The 18,654-nt window shown below is 43.8% G+C and overlaps 1 protein-coding gene across 1 annotated transcript; it reads left to right on the top strand.

Annotated features, from left to right (window-relative positions):
* The first annotated feature begins 1,981 nt into the window (after window positions 1-1,981).
* LOC142889618 (uncharacterized) lies at window positions 1,982-16,648 on the top strand. The gene is made up of 5 exons (XM_076028395.1): window positions 1,982-2,178; window positions 12,733-13,350; window positions 15,109-15,439; window positions 15,772-15,947; window positions 16,127-16,648. Exons 1-5 carry the CDS (start codon window positions 1,982-1,984, stop codon window positions 16,335-16,337), a joined length of 1,533 nt encoding a protein of 510 aa, XP_075884510.1. The 3' UTR covers window positions 16,338-16,648.
* Window positions 16,649-18,654: the final 2,006 nt, after the last annotated feature.

Raw genomic sequence — 18,654 nt, 5'->3', positions numbered from 1 at the left:
ACGAGAGCCAAAACAGAAAAGTTGCACACTGAACCCACTGAACACACGTCAAACCGCTGTCACTTTTTCTTCATGTGCACTGGAACCATTAAAGTCGCTTCATGAACACTGAACCCAGAAACCACCTGTCACTGTTCATCTTCCTCCTGCGCACTGAAACCGCTGCTCTCCGTGTCGCCGCTTGTCTCGTTTTTGCACTTCCTGCTAAAGCGCGCCCTGGCGGGTGAAGTAAAATCCACAGAAAAGCCGCACCTTTGCATAAGTCGCATGGTTAAAAGCGTGGGGAAAAGTACCGGCTTATAGTCTGGAAAATACGGTAACTATCATTTATTAATGTATTTGAACATGTCACAGTTCTGTTAGTAGGTCACAGTACTTTTCCACTCAGCATGCCAGCCACTCCCACCTCATCAGCCACTCCACTCACCTGTGCTCACAGCTGCTCTTCATCTGCAATCAGCTCAGTATATATGCTCCTGCTCCACACCCATTCTTTGCCAGATTGTTCTTTGTCCTCATGCAAGGCCTTCCAGCGGTTCTCTGCCTGATCACCCGTTGCCGACCGAGCCTGTCCCTGACCCGATCCTGCTTGGATTTCCCTGGTGTTCTGACCTGCCCGCTTCCGCTCTTGGTAATCCGCCTCCTGCCTTCTCTCGGTTCCGACCCCGTTTATCCCTGACGTCCTGCCCCCCAGCAACCCGACCAGCCTTCAGTCCCCGACCTGCCTCGACCGCCAGCTCCCTGGCAACCTGACCAGCCTTCTGCCCCCGACCACGTCTACAGCCTCTGCGTCTCTGGTGTCTGTCTGCCTGTTCCCTGGTCCTTGTTCGTTCGGGCCTGCTCCTGATCTAACGCCTTCCCCCTCATTGCAATCTCTACTACGCTGTTCGTGCCGCATTTGGGTTCACACCACGCCCGTTTCAGTACAATCTGGCCTAAACATGAACCCAGCGCACGCAGCGTCACCAGAGTTACGCCTGGAGTGGATGGAGAGTGCTCTGCAGCGGCATGAGACTCTGCTTGCCTCTACTACAGCAGAGGTGCGTCAGGCTGCTGCCATCCAGCAACAGGCAGCTACAAGCCAGGAGCAGGGGCTAGCTGCGTTAGCCGCACAGGTCCAGCTGCTGTCAACTACCCTCTCACAGATGATTGCTCCAGCTGCTCCTACAGCAACCTCTGCCATACCTCCACCAGTTATTCCTGGGCTCGTTTCTGAACCACGTGTCAGGGCACCGGAACGCTACTCAGGGGATCCGGAATCCTGTAACCGACCCCGTTTATCCCTGACGTCCTGCCCCCCAGCAACCCGACCAGCCTTCAGTCCCTGACCTGCCTCGACCACCAGCTCCCCGGCAACCCGACCAGCCTTCTGCCCCCGACCACGTCTACAGCCTCTGCGTCTCTGGTGTCTGTCTGCCTGTTCCCTGGTCCTTGTTGGTTCGGGCCTGCTCCTGATCCAACGCCTTCCCCCTCATTGCAATCTCTACTACGCTGTTCGTGCTGCATTTGGGTTCACACCACGCCCGTTTCAGAACAAGAATTTTTATTGTTATGTGATGCCCACCAATGGGGCACTGTGGGGCTTGGGTTACCCGACGTTCCAAGCTGGTCACGCTAATAGCTGTATGACCCAGCGAACGAAAAGACATGTCTCCCGTGTCATCCTTTTTTTTCCTTCGTCATTTCAGCTAGTACAGCTGTCCACGGGAGCCGCATCCCGGTGCCTGTTACAGTTTAATGGGGGCTTGTCCGGGATCACTGCCAGGACGGAAGCTGATCCAAATATATTAGAACCTTGGAGCAGAAGCTGCCTTGTTACTGAATGCTATAGCTAACGAAGAGGCTGTCAGCATGCCACCTGTAGCTCAGGAAGAGTAAGGACGGTGCTGTGCTGAAGCTGCCACTCATCGAGGACAGAGGCTGTGTGCGGTTCCAGAAACCCAGGACTGTGTGACCAGGTGTGGGCAATAGAGAAGCAGCTATGGCGGACAGCGAGAGGAAGAAGCTGGTGTGGATCATTAAGAAAGACCTGCTCGCTCTATCTCCGGATGAACTGTTCCAGATTGCCACAACCCTGGGTCCAGTGCAGGGACTGGATGAATCCAGCTTCTCATCAGGGGATAAGGAGGCGTGTTTTGAGTACATCACCAGTTACATGCAGTGTACACCCTTGCTAGAGTCCGAGGATAGAGGTATGAGTTATCTGTTGCAATTGAAAGATGAAGTTGATTTGATCATTCAGAGACACACGTCTGGTTCACAAACACATGTACCAGGTGATGTTGGTGATGTACCAGCTGGTGTTTCTTTTATGTCTTTTGCCAACAAACATGATGGTAACAATCTAACTCATGTTCCTATCAGTTCAGTTGTTGATGTTGAAGCCAGTGATGTTGAAAATGCAAATACTGGTCACCTCTCAGCTACAGCTAATGGTACAGAGATGCAGAAAATACTAGCAAGCTATGAAGAGCTAAGTCAGAAAGTTAGGCAATACATTCCCACACAGACACTGCAGCATACTCCTCATTCACCAGTAAGATCACAACACATAACAAACAACGACCATCAAAAAGAACATTCCACACCCATGGCCCATGACAAAATGGTATCCTTGAGAGAGCTCTCATTGCTCCATCGCAGAGAATTTAAGATCCAGGGGGGGGCAGATTGGAGATCAGGGGTCAGACATCACTTACAATCATGTATGTCGGCAGATTGAGTAGGGATTAAGAGAACAATTCAGCGAAGCGGAAATTGTGAAGGCTGTCCTCAGAGCAATCAAACCTGGAAATTTCAAGGACATGTTAATGAACAAGGATGGATTAACTGTTGGAGAGCTCAAAGACTTCCTTCACTCTCACCTTGGTGAACAGAGCAACATGGAACTCTTCCAGGAACTCATGTGCACCATACAAAAAGACAATGAAACACCCCAACAGTTCCTGTACAGAGTCATAGGACTTAAACAAAAGATTTTGTTGGCTTCAAAACATGTAGAGACAGATGTAAAGTATAATGACAGTACAGTTCAAGATATTTTTCTTCACACTGTGTATCAAGGCTTTGCACACAAGTATGATAATGTCCGTAGAGAACTCAAACCGTTGCTTGCAGACAGTAGTGTGACAGATGAAGCCATTTTAAAACAAACTAACAGAACAATGAACGATGAAAATGAACGGCAGCGACATTTAGGCCCAGCCACCCGCCACAAACCAACAAGTGCTCACAGTGCTCAAGTTGAGGCAAACGCTGTTCAACCCCTCAGTATGAAGGATGGGGGAAAGAAGCCAAAGATGGATGTGATTCAGGAATTAACGGAGAAGGTGGAGAAACTCACTAGTCTTGTTGAACTCATGCAACAATCCATGCAGAAACAAAAATCAGAGCAAACCAGTTACACAAGGAGTGATAAAATGGATGGGAAAAGAGACAAGTCATATGGCTGCGATAAGTTTGTTGAACTGAATTTGCTTGATTGCACTCACTGTTTCTACTGTGGTGAAAATGGCCACCAAGCCGTAGGCTGCCTGAAGAATCCAAAACACCAGGGAAACTATCGACGGTCTCTGCCAGGGGACAGGCAGTGACCGAGTCCCTCCAGTCCCAACCTGACATCAGCCACAATGGTGAGTCTGACAAAATGAGTGTGGCAGCTTTGCGCTGTAAGGACAGAGACAATGTGGCCGATGGTCCAAGACAGAGACACCTGACATCCAGTACATCATCTCATGCTCTCACTAACAGTAAAGGTAAAAGCCTACCCAAACTGATCGGGAGAAAAGCTCTCACTGAATGTAACCTGAATGGTCTGCCAGTTACTGCTTTGTTAGATAGTGGAGCCCAAGTGAGCATGATCGACAGAGGCTGGAAAAATAAATATCTCCCTGATGCTAATGTTAACCCAATCAGTGAAATTGTTGATGATGAAGAGGAGTTGAAAGTGTATGCAGTCAATGGTGACACCATCCCATTTGATGGCTGGATTGCTTTAATGGTCAACCTGAAGGGAAATGAAAACCTCGATTTGTCAATTGCTGTGCCTTTTCTTGTTAGCAGTGTCGCCTTGGAAAGACCAATACTAGGCTTTAATATACCGGAAGAGATGGTACAGAAACGGTCTGAAGAACTGGTTCCCATGCTCAGCACTCTGCTATGTCATCCAGGCCAGCGAACCCTCCTTGCAGTGTGGTCGTGTTCGAACAGGCAAGCACGAAACTGTCATACCACCAGGCCAAGTAACCTGGGTCAAATGCCATGTTCCATCCCACTTTAACCTGTCTGATTCAGTCTTCTTGTTTGAGCCCGATGAAAGTAATGCCCAACTAGCAAAGCTGGACATCGGCGAAGGTCTACTGGAAGTACAGAATCCAAGGAAACCGTATGTAACCCTTCCTGTCGGTAACTACACAAAACACACAATCATTCTACCAAGAAAGACAGCCCTTGGTACAATACAAAGTGTCGAAAAAGTAATCGTACCTGACCAAACTGACATGCTAAAGCCCAAGGTCACCATTGACAGTGCCGTTTTGACCTCTGCCAGCCCAAATCCAGTTCCGTGGCAACCTGATGTTAACCTCAGCCATCTTAATGAAGAGCAAAGGGCAGTGGTTAACAAAATGCTCTGTGAGGAGGCAGGAGCGTTTGCATGTGATGAAAACGACATAGGATGCATACCAAGCTTGAAAATGTCAATAACTCTTCAGGATGAGATACCAGTACAATGAACATATTCCTCCATCCTAAAACCTCTTTTCAAGGAGGTTAAACAGGATATACAAGAACTGTTGCTCAAAGGCTGGATAACAAAATCGACATCCCCATATGCTGCACCAGTCGTTTGTGTCTGAAAAAAAGATGGCAGCCTGCGACTGTGCATCGATTATCGCCTTTTGAATAAGAAAACTGTTCCTGACCGACACCCGTTGCCCAGGATACAAGACCTGATGGACACCCTTGGAGGAAATGTGTTGTTTAGTATCTTGGACCAAGGCAAAGCCTACCATCAGGGTTTTATCGCTGAAGGCTCACGTCAATTCACTGCATTCATCATTCCGTGGGGCCTCTACGAGTGGGTTCGTATCCCGTTTGGGCTCTCGAATGCCCCAGCTGCATTCTAGCGCAGCATGGAAGAGATGCTTGGACCCTTTAGAGATGAATGTTGTCTTCCATATCTAGATGACGTGCTTTGTTTTGCCAAGACGTTCGAAGAACATGTTGAGGCCATTCGGAAAGTTTTGCAAGCCCTGCAACGACATGGGGTGAAATTAAGGCCAGAGAAATGTGAGCTCTTCAGGCATGAAGTCAGATATGTGGGGTGCCTTGTATCAGCTGAAGGAGTCAAGATAGACCCACGTGACATGGACGCAGTACGAACCCTAACGAAGAAGCAACCACAAACAGTTGGAGATGTAAGAAAACTCACTGGTTTTCTCGGCTATTATCGCTCATACATTCAGGATTTCTCCCGGCTTGCGAAGCCAATCTATGAGCTCCTTCAAAGTAAACCAGGAAAATCCCAGTCCTCTACACCAGGCAAGAATGTGAGGCGACCACAACTGTCTTCCCGAGAGCCTGTTAACTGGAATGCTGAACACCAGGATGCACTTGAGCAACTAATCACTCTCCTGACAAATCCACCTGTCTTAGCATATCCAGATTTTAACCTCCCATTCACACTACATACAGATGCATCAGACCAGGGTCTCGGAGCTGTCCTGTATCAGCGCCAGAATGGAAAGCTGAGAGTCATTGGATATGGCTCAAGGACGCTCACACCAGCCGAACGCAATTACAATCTACACAGTGGGAAGTTGTTTCTTGCATTGAAATGGGCTGTGTGCGAGAAGTTCAGAGATTATTTATACTACGCTCCACACTTCACTATTTATACAGACAACAACCCTCTGACTTATGTCATGAGTACAGCAAAGTTAAATGCGGTGGGTCATAGATGGGTTGTTGAACTCTCAGATTTTCGTTTTGACATTAGGTACAGGCCAGGAAAGTCCAAAGTCCAATGTGGATGCTGACACTCTATCCCGCCGTCCCCTCGACATGGAGAGATACGGAAGTGTATGTACAGAAGAACTCTCAGACAAGGTAGTACATGCAACATGGGCTGGGAGCCAGGCGGCTGAGCGCAAGGATGTGGCCTGGGTTGGGGCACTCAACACCACCTCCACAGACCTGTCTTTGCAGCCCCGGACTAAGCTGCCAACCATCAGCCATGATGATCTTGTGAGGGCTCAGAAGGAGGATCAAGCAACAAACCAGATAAGGGAGTTAAAGGCATCAAACACAAAACTGACAGATGAAACACGGAAAAGGGTGAGTGGACCAGCTTGAAGGTTGCTACATGAATGGAGCAGGCTATGTCTTGATCATGACCTCCTTTATAGAAGTGTGAATGAACATAAACAATTGGTCCTCCCTGCTCAATACAAGACACTGGCTCTGAAGCATCCACATGATGAGATGCGTCATGTTGGTACAGAAAGGGTGCTGCATTTGGCGAGAGAGAGATTCTATTGGCCTTTTATGGCAAAAGAAATAGAACATTATGTGACTCGTAGATGTCCATGCATCAAAGCTAAGAAGCCTACCACACACGCCTGTGCTCCTATGGGTAGTATTACGTCTAGTTTCCCCTTAGAAGTGGTTTGTATTGATTATTTACATTTAGAAGCCAGTGTGGGAGGGTATGAATATATTTTGGTCGTGATTGATCACTTTACAAGATTTGCTCAGGCATATCCTACCAAGTACAAGAGCGGAAAGACTGCAGCTGAACTCGTGTTCAGTGACTTTATACCACGGTTCGGATATCCCTCCAGACTACATCACGATCAAGGTCAGGAGTTCGAGAACAAACTGTTTGAGACATTGCAGCAACTGTCGGGAGTGGGCCACTCAAGAACAACACCATACCACCCACAGGGTAATCCCGCTGAATGGTTGAACTGCACCATTTTACAAATGTTGAGAACATTGACTGATAGTGAGAAACTGCGGTGGAAGGATCACCTCCCGCATGTTGTCCAAGCATATAACTGTACCCGACATGAATCGACCGGCTACTCTCCATTCTTTCTTCTCTATGGCCATCATCCACGCCTCCCAGTCGACCTGCTATTTGGAACAGGTGGACAAAAAGGATCATACTCACCAATAGGGTATGCGTAGAAATGGGCCACGAGGATGTCTGAAGCTTACCGGATTGCCAGTGAGAACAGTCGTAAGTCAAGTGCGAGAGGTAAAGTAATCTATGACAAGAAAATGAAAGGAGTGATGTTTCAACCAGGAGACCGAGTTCTGGTCCGGAACCTCAGCGAACGTGGGGGACCAGGTAAATTACGATCGTACTGGAAGAAGACAGTCTACATAGTAAAAAAAACAGATTGCCAAGAGCCCAGTGTATATTGTCTCCCCTGAAACTGGAGATCAGAACAAAACCCGCACGCTTCACCGCAATCTCCTTTTGTTAGTAAATGACTTGCCTGTTGAAACATCAACTCCACTTGTCCGATCTGGATCTGGAAAAACACAAAGAAACAAGCGAAAACGGGAAAACCAGTCGACCAATCAGGAGGAAACAAATGAAAATTCCGACTCAGATGACGATGGTCCTTCAGGTTATTGGTTGAGGGTACTAACTCCAAACCCTGTAATTGACCCAAGATACTGTAGAGCAGGAGAGGAGAGAAAGTTGGACTGAGCCTGTGAACATAGCTGACCTTCCTCAGTTATCACCTGAAGGTCCGACTGAGCAACTAAGACATGGAAGCCGGAGTGACCTCCACAGTACTGAGGGAGAAGATGTGGTCAACGAGGACTCAGGTCCTGACACAGAGAGAAGTCTTTTGTCCCCCCCTGTTGCACATGCCCAGACAGAACTCAGAAGGTCCACACGTGAGAGAAGACCGAAACAACTCTTCACATATACAACACTTGGTGAACCAACTATACATTCACATGCCAACACTAATTCCGTGACTGCTTATACAGTACCAAACACAGCACCTACACATACACTCGCACCACCCATGTCACCAGTGTACATACCATACTCGTACCCCATCTGGTGCAACCAGATGTCCCCCACACCATACACTCCAGCCACATATGTTGTACCAACAATGTTTTATTGTTAAAGTAGTAGTTTAATAAAGAAATGTTTGTGTTTTAAGGGGTTTTGCAAGTATTTTGAAATGTCTGGAGCCATTTTTTATTTTGTCAGGGAGCCTGTGATGCCCACCAATGTGTGCTCACATTTGTGAGTGTATTTGTATTTAGATATACAGCTTTGGCTTTTGTTTTTTTTGTAACTTTATTTTGTTCTAAAAGATTTTTGAAGATTTGCACAGTAGGTGTAGTAGCGGTTCTCCAGCCAGTAGGGGGCACTGTGGGGCTGTGGGTTACCTGACGTTCCAAGCTGGTCACGCTAATAACTGTATGACCCAGCGAACGAAAAGCCACGTCTCCCGTGTCATCCTTTTTTTCCTTCGTCATTTCAGGTACAATATTATACCAAAATGAAGTGAAACGTGTGAGAAAATGTTAGATGTTTTCGAAGCAGTCTTAGTAAAACACTGTTAGCTGAAGTGAATCGTAGAGTACTTTGTTCTACGTTTATGAGCCCGCGGTCAAGAGTAGACCGCGTGGACGTGCTATGTTGACATGTTAGCATCTCTCCTTTTATTTGAGTGTAATGTAGTTTTTATTTAAAAGAAATGTGCTCCATGATTGTAAAATACCACTGTGATATGACTCCATGATTGTTAAAAATAGCTGTATAACCCAGCGAACGAAAAGCCACGTCTCCCGTGTCATCCTTTTTTTCCTTCGTCATTTCAGCTAGTACAGCTGTCCACGAGAGCCGCATCCCGGTGCCTGTTACAGTTACAAGCACTCATTGAAACCTTTTATTGCGTTGCAATTTTCATGGCGTTCTTTGGTGCTGCATCAAGTTGTTCAAATAAACGCACCTTATTAACATCAGTACAAAGCACGGAATAACTAAATGACGAGCGGTAGTTACAGGCTCTGTGTTGAGTAAATTGAAATTATTGTAGGCGCTACATGCCAGTGTATCATTCATTGGTGCAAGCATCAGCTGTTTGTCGCCGGTGTGATAGCTATTTCTACTTTGCACCTGCCTGTATAAAAATCACACCTCTTTAATTCACACAACTAGTTTCCCACAGTACTCTCCTGCTGTGCACTAGCCCATTTCTCGTGGCATGACTGCCGAAACCACCTCCAAACCATTTGTTTAACCAGTTGCCCTTCCATGATCAAACTACCTTTGAACCTCTTGTCCTTCCCCGTTTTACCCACATGCATAAAACCTGACTGTTCCCATCTTCTGCAGATACACACTGAGCCTGTCTCGGGTGCGTGTCCGGTGCTCCGTAATAAAACTATCAGAAGACTCTGGATTCCTCTCGCAGATCTTAATTTTTTCCACCACACCGGTCACACGTCACTGGGGGTTTGGGTAGAGGGACGCAGATTGAACGATTGAAGATATAGTCACCTGTGCACCACGGTGGCGGCATGGAGAGGAGGTGAGTTGGGAGCATGTATTTTTTGTTGACCGTTAAGCTAACCCCATAACAGCTTTGCACTCCGACCACTTGCCTTGCCTTGTTTGTTTGTTTGTTTGTTTGTTTGTAGCTACAAAAATAAATGGCAACGACCCATGTTATGAACCAATCAAGGAAATGGTGTTATGGTTTGTGTAGCGAGTCACAAATGCAACGTTCCCATTCTCGGTGGCTTCGTCCGTTTGTTCCAGAGTCGCTACAATTATCTACGGATCTTAGTTTTTCAACATCTACAACATTTTGTAAATGTGTAAATAAATTACTCAGTTTTGTTATATGCTGCTTGGGAAGAAGAGGCTTTGAAGAGGCTTTTGACTGTAGCTCTGTTCAGAACAGAAGGAAACACCTCAAAGCATTGAGGTGTTTCCTTAGTGTGCAATGGAGCAAAGGGCAACTTTTACAATGGGAGCAGGATGCACTCCTTGAATCATTAAACAAAGATATATGATATGATTGTGGAACCGGCTTGTCAGTCTGCCAAGAGGAAATGAGGAAAATTTCTAATTACCCCTGCTTTAGGGATGATTCAAAATGATTCTCTGGCTCTGACTTGCATAACGCCGTGAAACAACTTGCAATGGAATATAAGTTATTTCAGACAAATTTCCGCGAGTCATTTTATTGGTATGTGTCTCTATTTGAATAGGCTGTATTATTATTTGCTTTGTTCTTTGGTCATATGGCTATCGTGGATGTAATTGTGGGAATAATATTTGACAAATGTATTGATCAGTGTCTAATAAGCCCATGAGGGCTGCACACCAATGATGGTGTTAGACAGGTAGGTCAATCAATCAATCAATCCATTAGTAGTATAATATAAAGATTTTGAGTTACCCTGCTGCACAAGGACACTTTTGTGCTCCAATATGTTTGCCTTGTGTCTCCAATTAACTCTCTGCAGAGGCTTTACTCACCACAGGAAACAAGTTGAGTTGCTATCACTTGTTTTTAAGACAATGTCATACTGTAATGCATGATGCAGGATACTGTCGTGGTAGAAATGAAGTCTTCCCTGAACAACCAATGTCTGACTTTCTAGTCTTTATTTGAGAATCTCAAAGGCAACCACTCTCACAGAGCATTCTGTAGAAATGGGAGCCAACATAGAAGAACTGTGCAACCTTTTGTACAGTTTTTTGGTTGTGTCCCATCTGAACATCTGCTGTTGTTTGTTTTTGCCTATAAAAAGATATGGTCAAGCAGAATCAGGTATGTGGAGTCAAAGCAATAAAACATGCATGGACATGCCAGGTATGCAACAGAAGCAACTCAAAATCCAACTTGAAGGCACTTTAAGGACTGAGGAGCAGTGCAAACATAATAAACATTACCTCTGGAATAGCAAAGAAAGCAGTCTTGCAGGACTCCTAGAGTTCATCAAGATTACTTGGTTTCATCTTCCAAGCCTCCTCTTTCATCTTATCCCATACATGCTTAATAATGTTCATGTCTGGTGACTGGGCTGGCCAGTCCTGGAGCACCTTGACCTTCTTTGCTTTCAGGAATTTTGATGTGGAGGCTGAAGTATGAGATGGAGCACCATCCTGCTGAAGAATTTGATTTGTGCTGTGGTTTGGAATGTAATGGGCATCAAAAATGTCTTGGTACTTCCAGCTGTTGATGTTGCCATCCACTCTGCAGATCTCTTGCACACCCCATACTGGATGTAACCCCAAACCATGATTTTTCCTCCACCAAACTTTACTGTTTTCTGGGAGAATCTTGGGTCCATGTGGATTCCAGTAGGTCTTCTGCAATGTTTAAGGCGATTGGAGTGCAGTTCAATAGATGATTCATCAGAAAAATCTACCTTTTGCCACTTTTCCCCTGTCCATCCTTTCTCCAAAGCTGTGGGCCTTGGCAAATGCAACACAATTTTTTAGTTGTCTTTGTTTAATGCTGGTTTTTGAGCACTAATGCTACCATGGAGACCACTCTGTGAGAGAATTTGATAAACTGTTCTTGCAGATACAGGGGTTTCTGTCGACCATTTCTCATGTAACTGTGCTGCAGTTGAAAAAGGGCTGGCCCTGGACTGTCGAAGCGACAAACGGTCCTCTCAAACAGTTGTCTTATGTGGTCTGCCTGACCTGGGATTTTCATGAACTACACCAGTTTCTTCAAATCTTTTTCTTATCCTCTCCACTTGATGTTTGGATACATTGAAGGTGTCTGCCACCTCAGCAGCAGACTTGGTCTTCAGGTTCTTGATGATCAGCACTTTAGTCTGTGTTTGAGTCTTTGGCATTTTTTGAGAGGCCAAGTTGCACTTCACATGAAGGTCTGGTGTGCTGGGGCTCTTTTTATACACACCTAGTGATGTGTTGATGACAGCATTTCTCATAGGTGAAGCTCTAATTTGTGATCGGTTGAATCATTTGAAGAACGACAAGACTTTTGTCGAAGCAAAATCTGACCTTTCTGCCCTAATTAAATGATAAAACTCAATGAATGAAACAAAACTTTATTTTGGTATGATAAACATAATCTAGAGGCCCTTGCCTTTCATATAAGCCATTTCTGATTCCAATTGATCAAGTACAGGTAAAGTTATTATTTGTTGTTCCTACAACTTAGATAAGCGACAAGACTTTTCTCAAGGACTGTAGCCCTTGACAGGAGCAACTGCTTACTTGACATAGCAATAGTAACCAATGAGGATGGGAAAGAGAAAATGGTAAATGGTAAATACAGGTATTTTCATTTTAGTCAGAACAATATTGTTACCCAATATACACAAAATATTGCAGTAGATTTCTGCGAAAATAACCATTTGATTTAGTATTTGATTTGTTTGAGCAAGCCATCTACAGTGAAAATGAAGTGTTGCCTAAGGTCGGCGTGTTAAAAACATTTTATCCACTTATTGTTGACCCACTTTGAACAAGACCCTTACTATATGTATATATAAAATAACCGTTGTATGGGTAGGAAAACCAAACTAGATTTATTTATTTTCATAATAGCATCAAACTTATTCATGCAATATAATGTTGTATTGTATTGTTGTATTGTTGTATAATATGCATTATAAATGTTGTCAAAAAAAAAAAAGAAATCTGCACCTTTATTTTTTTTGCACTCGCTGACTAACTGAATCCTCATTCTGCCCCAGGTTTGAACTCAACTTCCTCTGTGGCTGGATGGGTAAAGTCAGCATGAGTAGGATATTCACTGTCTTCTGCATCATCTCAGGCATCGTCTCCCTACTGCTTCTGAGAATAGACAACTCGAAAAAGGCCATCCCGAAGCCCCATGGCCAGCCACGCCCATCCTCGGTCACAAACTTGACCATCACCCCTCTGAATCACACAAAGCACTTTTTGGTGTCTGCCTTCATAGACCGCAGGTCCCCCAGCTTTGACCTGCGCATCATCGGCATATTTAAGACAGACTCAATTGAGTCCCTTTCCTGTCTCTTCTGGTGCAAAGGCCAAGTTTCAACCAGCAATTATACCAGAACGTTAGTGCACTCGGACACCTTTGGGTTCCCCTACGTGACTACAGACGTCATGTGTTCGATACCCAAGAACTGCGAGGCTACATACGTCACACTTGTGACTAAGAGGAACAGCATGGAAGGTGACGAACACACATGGCTCCCCATACGAAATATCGAAACCGGGGCAAACGAAGGGAAAATGTTGAAGCATAACTTCACCGTGTGCATCTCCACTATGTTTGACAACTACAACAACGTGCTTCAGTTCGCGCAGTCCCTGGAGATGTACAGGTAAGCATTTTGCCAAACGATTTCTAAAATTCAAACCTTGCAATACTGGAGCAACGGAGACACCTAACCAGCCAATAGTAGTAACACGGCAACAGTGTGAAACAGCTGCAAGGCGATCCAGGCTACACAACGACTAAGATGCCTGATTAATATTTTATCAAGCCTGTCAATGAATTTCTCTGCTTATCAGAGGGGGAGCAGAGTGGACTTGTGGCCTCTGAGCCTTAATCGTCACAGTGCAACTCCATCAGGGGAGAGATGTGAAAAGTCTGATGGAGGAAAAGTTTTCAGATCTCTATTTGTCATTGAGAATGCCAGTGGAGCAGCTTTACGTTAATGATGATAATTATGATGATTTTTTTTTTTTAAAGACAAAAAACATGGGGAAGAACCTACACCTGGCATTGTGGTCAGAAACCCAAAATTGGCAACAAGGGTTCAATGTAAAGGTAGTATTAATGTCAATTCTTGTGCCCTGCATGACAACACAAAGGTTTAATTTGCATAGTTGTAGTTTTCTCATTTCAGGTTAGTTTACTGACAGTATGAATTTAATTACATTTTGGGTTTGTTTTGCATGAGTCCTTTTGTGAACAGTTAAAAAGTGGCCTGGTCTGATGTACGTTTTTGAGGCTGTTTTTTGTGTGGTTAGCGGTAGTGTGAGGCAGCCTACTAATCTGTACTTTGAGGTTAAGAAAACGAAACAGCTGATACAGGCCTTAACAATTCTTACACACCCCCTTGAATGAACTTTTAAATGCATTCCAGATTGTTGCTGGACTTGTTGTTGCATGCCACCTGCATTCCCTGAAATTATACCAAATTTTTGAAGCGTGCCAATGTGAAATCAGAAGGTGGTATGGTGTACCAAATAGAACATTATATATTTTTTTCATTTTCACCGAGGGTCACATAAGCATTATACTCATGCATTTGCATGCATTTCAAAATGCTTACTTATATTTCAAGTTGGTTTCACTAACACATTGCATTAACCTTGTTCAAAAGTTTCTTTAAACTTGACAGACATTGCATGCATGGTTTTTCGACCTACTACCTACTTCTCTTCTTTATCTTTGTTTTATTAGGGATAGAAACGATTGATAATTGTGTGGAAAATTGCATTATTGCATGTTCATCACTTAAGTTCATTGAGTCAAGTCATTTTTATTTACATGGCACATTTACAAACGGCAAAGCTGCACCAAAGTGCTTGACAATAAAAGTGCATAGAGTGCATACACATTGACATCTATATGTATATATATATAAATAAATATATTATCCCATGTATTCATCTCTTGTCAGATCAAGGCTACAAAACAACCGACACGCTTTATTCATTAATAATAAATGAAGAATGTCTGAAACACCACTTGGACAAGCTAAATATTAACAACCACATATAAAAGATACACATGTGATGCTCATATGCAAAATTGTCCTTGGTAATTTGAATGGTTCAGGCTGGAGACTCCAATTTCTTGGTTTATTTTGACACTGTGCACAGTGATTGTGCCAATTACATGCACAGAAGTTTGCAACAAGCCTTTAACCAGAACAGACCTTTCTGAAATCACAACTTCTTCAAGGGGTTTCCTCAGGGTGCAAAATTCTCATTTTAAGTTGTTGTAAATGTTGGACATTATTCGGACAGAGAAAAAGGATTTGTTTTGTCGTATCTTATTGATCTATTTGTGTGGACCAGTTCTGCTTGACTTGGCACCATTGATGTGCTTTTCCTCTGCTTTGCCCCAGATTGCTCGGTGTGGACAGGGTGGTGGTCTACAACAATTCTTGTGGCCCGGAACTGGACCGCCTGCTGCGGGTTTACAGCGAAGAGGACTTTGTGGAGATGGTTCCTTGGCCCATCCAAGAGCACCTGGTTCCGTCGCACGGCTGGCAGCACTCTGTCAGCGGCGGGGACGTGCACTACTTCGGTCAGCAGGCCACCCTCAACGAGTGCATTTACAGGTCCATGACGCGCTCTCGCTACGTGCTATTGAACGACATCGACGAGATCTTAATGCCGTACCAACACGACGACCTGATGTCTCTGATGAACACGCTCCAAAAGCAGCACCCAAACGTAGGATATTTTTCCGCTTTGCTCCAGGGCTGGGCTGTGGTGGCAATGGGCATTTCTAACATTTAAAAAAAAAAAAATGTATTATTACTTACTTAACAGCAAGCATGAAATGAATTACCTTTTGTGTAGCTTTAGTGGTTCACCACACATTGTGTTTTCCATTTCCAGTTAATAATCATGTTTGATAATCGTGATCCAACTGCCATTTACATCATCCATGTTATGGTTTCTATACTGTCGTTGTCAAGCCCTGGCTCATTGACACTGAGACCACCGGTATCAGCGTCTATTGGCCATTTTGAGCATCTCTTTGTATCGTCCTTGTGTCATAGGTCGGGGTGTTCTTGATTGAGAACCGTGTATTCCCAAATAATCATTTTGAGCCCAGCAAGAAGTTCCACTTGTCTCAATGGAATGATGTGCCTGGAGTTAATATCCTGGAGCACATCTACAAGGAGACATGGGACAGAAATGTTTTCAACCCACACAAGCTGATTCTGCAACCAAAGTAGGTGGAAAGGTGAAGGTTATAGTAGAGTAGTAGTTCTTGAAGTAATTAATCAAGCTAGGCTGCTTGACTGAACCCCATAATAATAACAAAAGACATTTCAATATTTTGTGTATAATCTCAGACCTTCATAATACATGTAAGAACTTCACATACGCTCTGCTCTTTGTGCGTCACAGGATGGTGGAGCAAACCTCGATTCATAATGTGCTCAAGAACTTTGGGGAACGTTACATAGTTGCACCCGAGGTCTGCCAGAACATTCATGTACGCACGGGCCAGCGGAAGGAACCGGTGGAGCGCAAAGTAGACAAGCGACTGTGGGACTTCAGTGAAAGACTGATTCCCAATGTGGACAAGAGGCTCAAGCGTGCCGGACTGCTGGGCTGAATGAAGCATAGCTGATGAATGACGCGGACGATCTGGTGGAAACGATTGTTGATCAGGTGAATTTTCAAGTCGATGAATGTGCAGGTTCACTCACAGGGCCAGTAAGTTGCTTAAATCCACTCAGGTCCTGTTGGGCATTTTGTTCAGTCATAGTCCATTTTTCTACAGCGTTGTCATATTTTGTGCAGCTTGTCCCCCTACTGGCCATATGTTGGAATAAATGCCTTGTTTGTGTTTTAATGTGCCTCTTATTCATTAAGTTTTCTCTTCAGAAGTGGTTTGGGAGCAATGGGCTCCCTGCTGAAAAAGTGTTATTAGGGACTCAGCCCGTGGAAGACCAGTTTGAACTGGTCTTTCGCATGGGCGAAAGACCATATTGTTTCTGCTTCATTTCTTTTTAGTATTATTATTATTATTATTATTATTATTATTATTATTATTATTATTATTATTATTATTAGGGACTGAGCCCGCGGAAGACCAGTTCGAAACAAACTGGTCTTTCGCAAGGGCACTGACATTTTGATCCCCTTCCCATATAGCATCCACCATAAAAACTTCCATGCAGGTCAGACCTGCTGAAAAATTTATTAATTTGAAGAAAAATTTCAAATTGGCTCTATCGCGCCATCTACAGAAGCCAAAAAGCAAAAACTGCTATAAAATATTTAAGGCAGGTCATAGAGACATGCGACCAAGACCCACATGTTAAGTCAATTCATACCTAATTTTTATCAAGGTACTCCCATCCTAGCCAATTAGGAAATTCCCATTATGCAAAATTATCCCACTGTGCTAATTGTCATGGGTTAACAGAACTCATACGTTATCAGACATGTATGCCCAACATCTATGGCAGCAAATACAGGCTGATTTGGGCATACAATACAAGAAGGTAAAAACTACAGACATTTTATAAGAGTATATAAAAAGGAAAACAATAAGAAAACTCAACCTTGAAATGGAGAAAAAACAAAAAACAAAAGAAACTTGAATTAGAGCTGAGTCATGCTTTCAATGCACACTTTATGCTGACTGGAACAAAAATGTACTAATAATTATTCTCCTTTCCTCTCCCAGCTCCAAGACCATGACACATCTTAAAATAAATAAAGGACAATTGAATTATGATGGTGTCTGTTTGTTTCATGTATGCACCTTTTGACCTAAAAAGAGATGAAAGTTTTTTTTATCTGTAATCCTACCTTGGTGCTATGATTGGTTGGAAGTTGAAACTGTGTCATCATTCATAAAGTTAGAAGAAATGCACTTAATGTACCATGAAATGCAACTTCTCAGAAATATTAAAACACTTTATAATAAAACGTGATAAGAGGGAACAGTTGAAATATCTCTTCTTTAAGGTAGTAGATATCATAACATTGAATTGAGAAAAAAAAAGTACAGTGATAATAAACTCACGATTTGCAGCTTGTGAGGTGTAAATAGAAACCTCAATAAATGTGGCAAGACGCAAAGGGCCTGGGCAGGCTTCAAACCCCAGACTCCCAGGTGATACTCATGCACACTAACCATTCGGCCAAAGAGATCTTCCCTTGGCCAAGTAGCCATGGTGCATGATCAATTATTGGAGGCATAGTGACAGGACCGTCAACTGTCACAAAAAAGAACCTCATGTTACTCTTTGATGTGTATTCATGTTTATATGGGATGTGTATTTTTATATATGATGTGTGGTAAAGTATAAGTTATGTAACAAATTATCAAATGATTGCAACATTATCTCAACTAATTTCTCGAAAATGATTGAAATTAAATGATTCCAAAAGTTGAAATGATATAATTAAATTATTCCAAACGTTGAAATAATGCCAGTGGGTCTAGTTGAATGTGATAACAATGTGCAGTGTTGAGTGGAATAACTATTGGTTTCCGTTCGTGGTGATTGTTTACTGAAATACAGGGTGAGATTAAATAGATCCTAGAATTTAGCCTGGTCTGGAGCAGGTTCACTCCACGGAATAAATCTCCATGGTAACTTATTCCACAACACGTTTCTCTTCCACCTATCCTACTTTTGTGCAACCGGATCACGGATAAATTCATCCAGGATGACCAACATATCCCAGCTTAATCCCTTATCCTAGTTTCGTGGAACGGGCCCCTGGAGGGTGAATCCAGTTCTGATTACAAACAGTATCAGGATCTGAAGTGGACACCAGTTCACAGGTGTGCTCCTCCTGCTCCTCCTCTGCAGGACCACCAGGGCGCGATGATGAGACCACTCGTCTGTTTCATCATGTTATTGTGCTCCAAGTAAAAAGATTCAACATGAACACCAAGAGGATGCGCATGC

The sequence above is a fragment of the Nelusetta ayraudi genome, unplaced genomic scaffold (genome assembly GCF_046127955.1).
Source record: "Nelusetta ayraudi isolate G7.1 ecotype Tasmania unplaced genomic scaffold, CSIRO-AGI_Nayr_v1 ptg000023l, whole genome shotgun sequence".
Classification (NCBI taxonomy): Eukaryota; Metazoa; Chordata; class Actinopteri; order Tetraodontiformes; family Monacanthidae; genus Nelusetta; species Nelusetta ayraudi.
This window is presented reverse-complemented; position numbering and strand designations above follow the sequence as displayed.

What these genes read in the sequence shown, in the direction of transcription:
- LOC142889618 (XM_076028395.1), top strand. Translation starts at nt 1,982, where the DNA reads ATGGCGGACAGCGAGAGGAAGAAGCTGGTGTGGATCATTAAGAAAGAC. An exon ending in CAGTGTACACCCTTGCTAGA is followed by an intron (nt 2,179 to 12,732) that starts GTCCGAGGATAG and finishes ATTCTGCCCCAG; the next exon opens with GTTTGAACTCAACTTCCTCT. An exon ending in CAGTCCCTGGAGATGTACAG is followed by an intron (nt 13,351 to 15,108) that starts GTAAGCATTTTG and finishes GCTTTGCCCCAG; the next exon opens with ATTGCTCGGTGTGGACAGGG.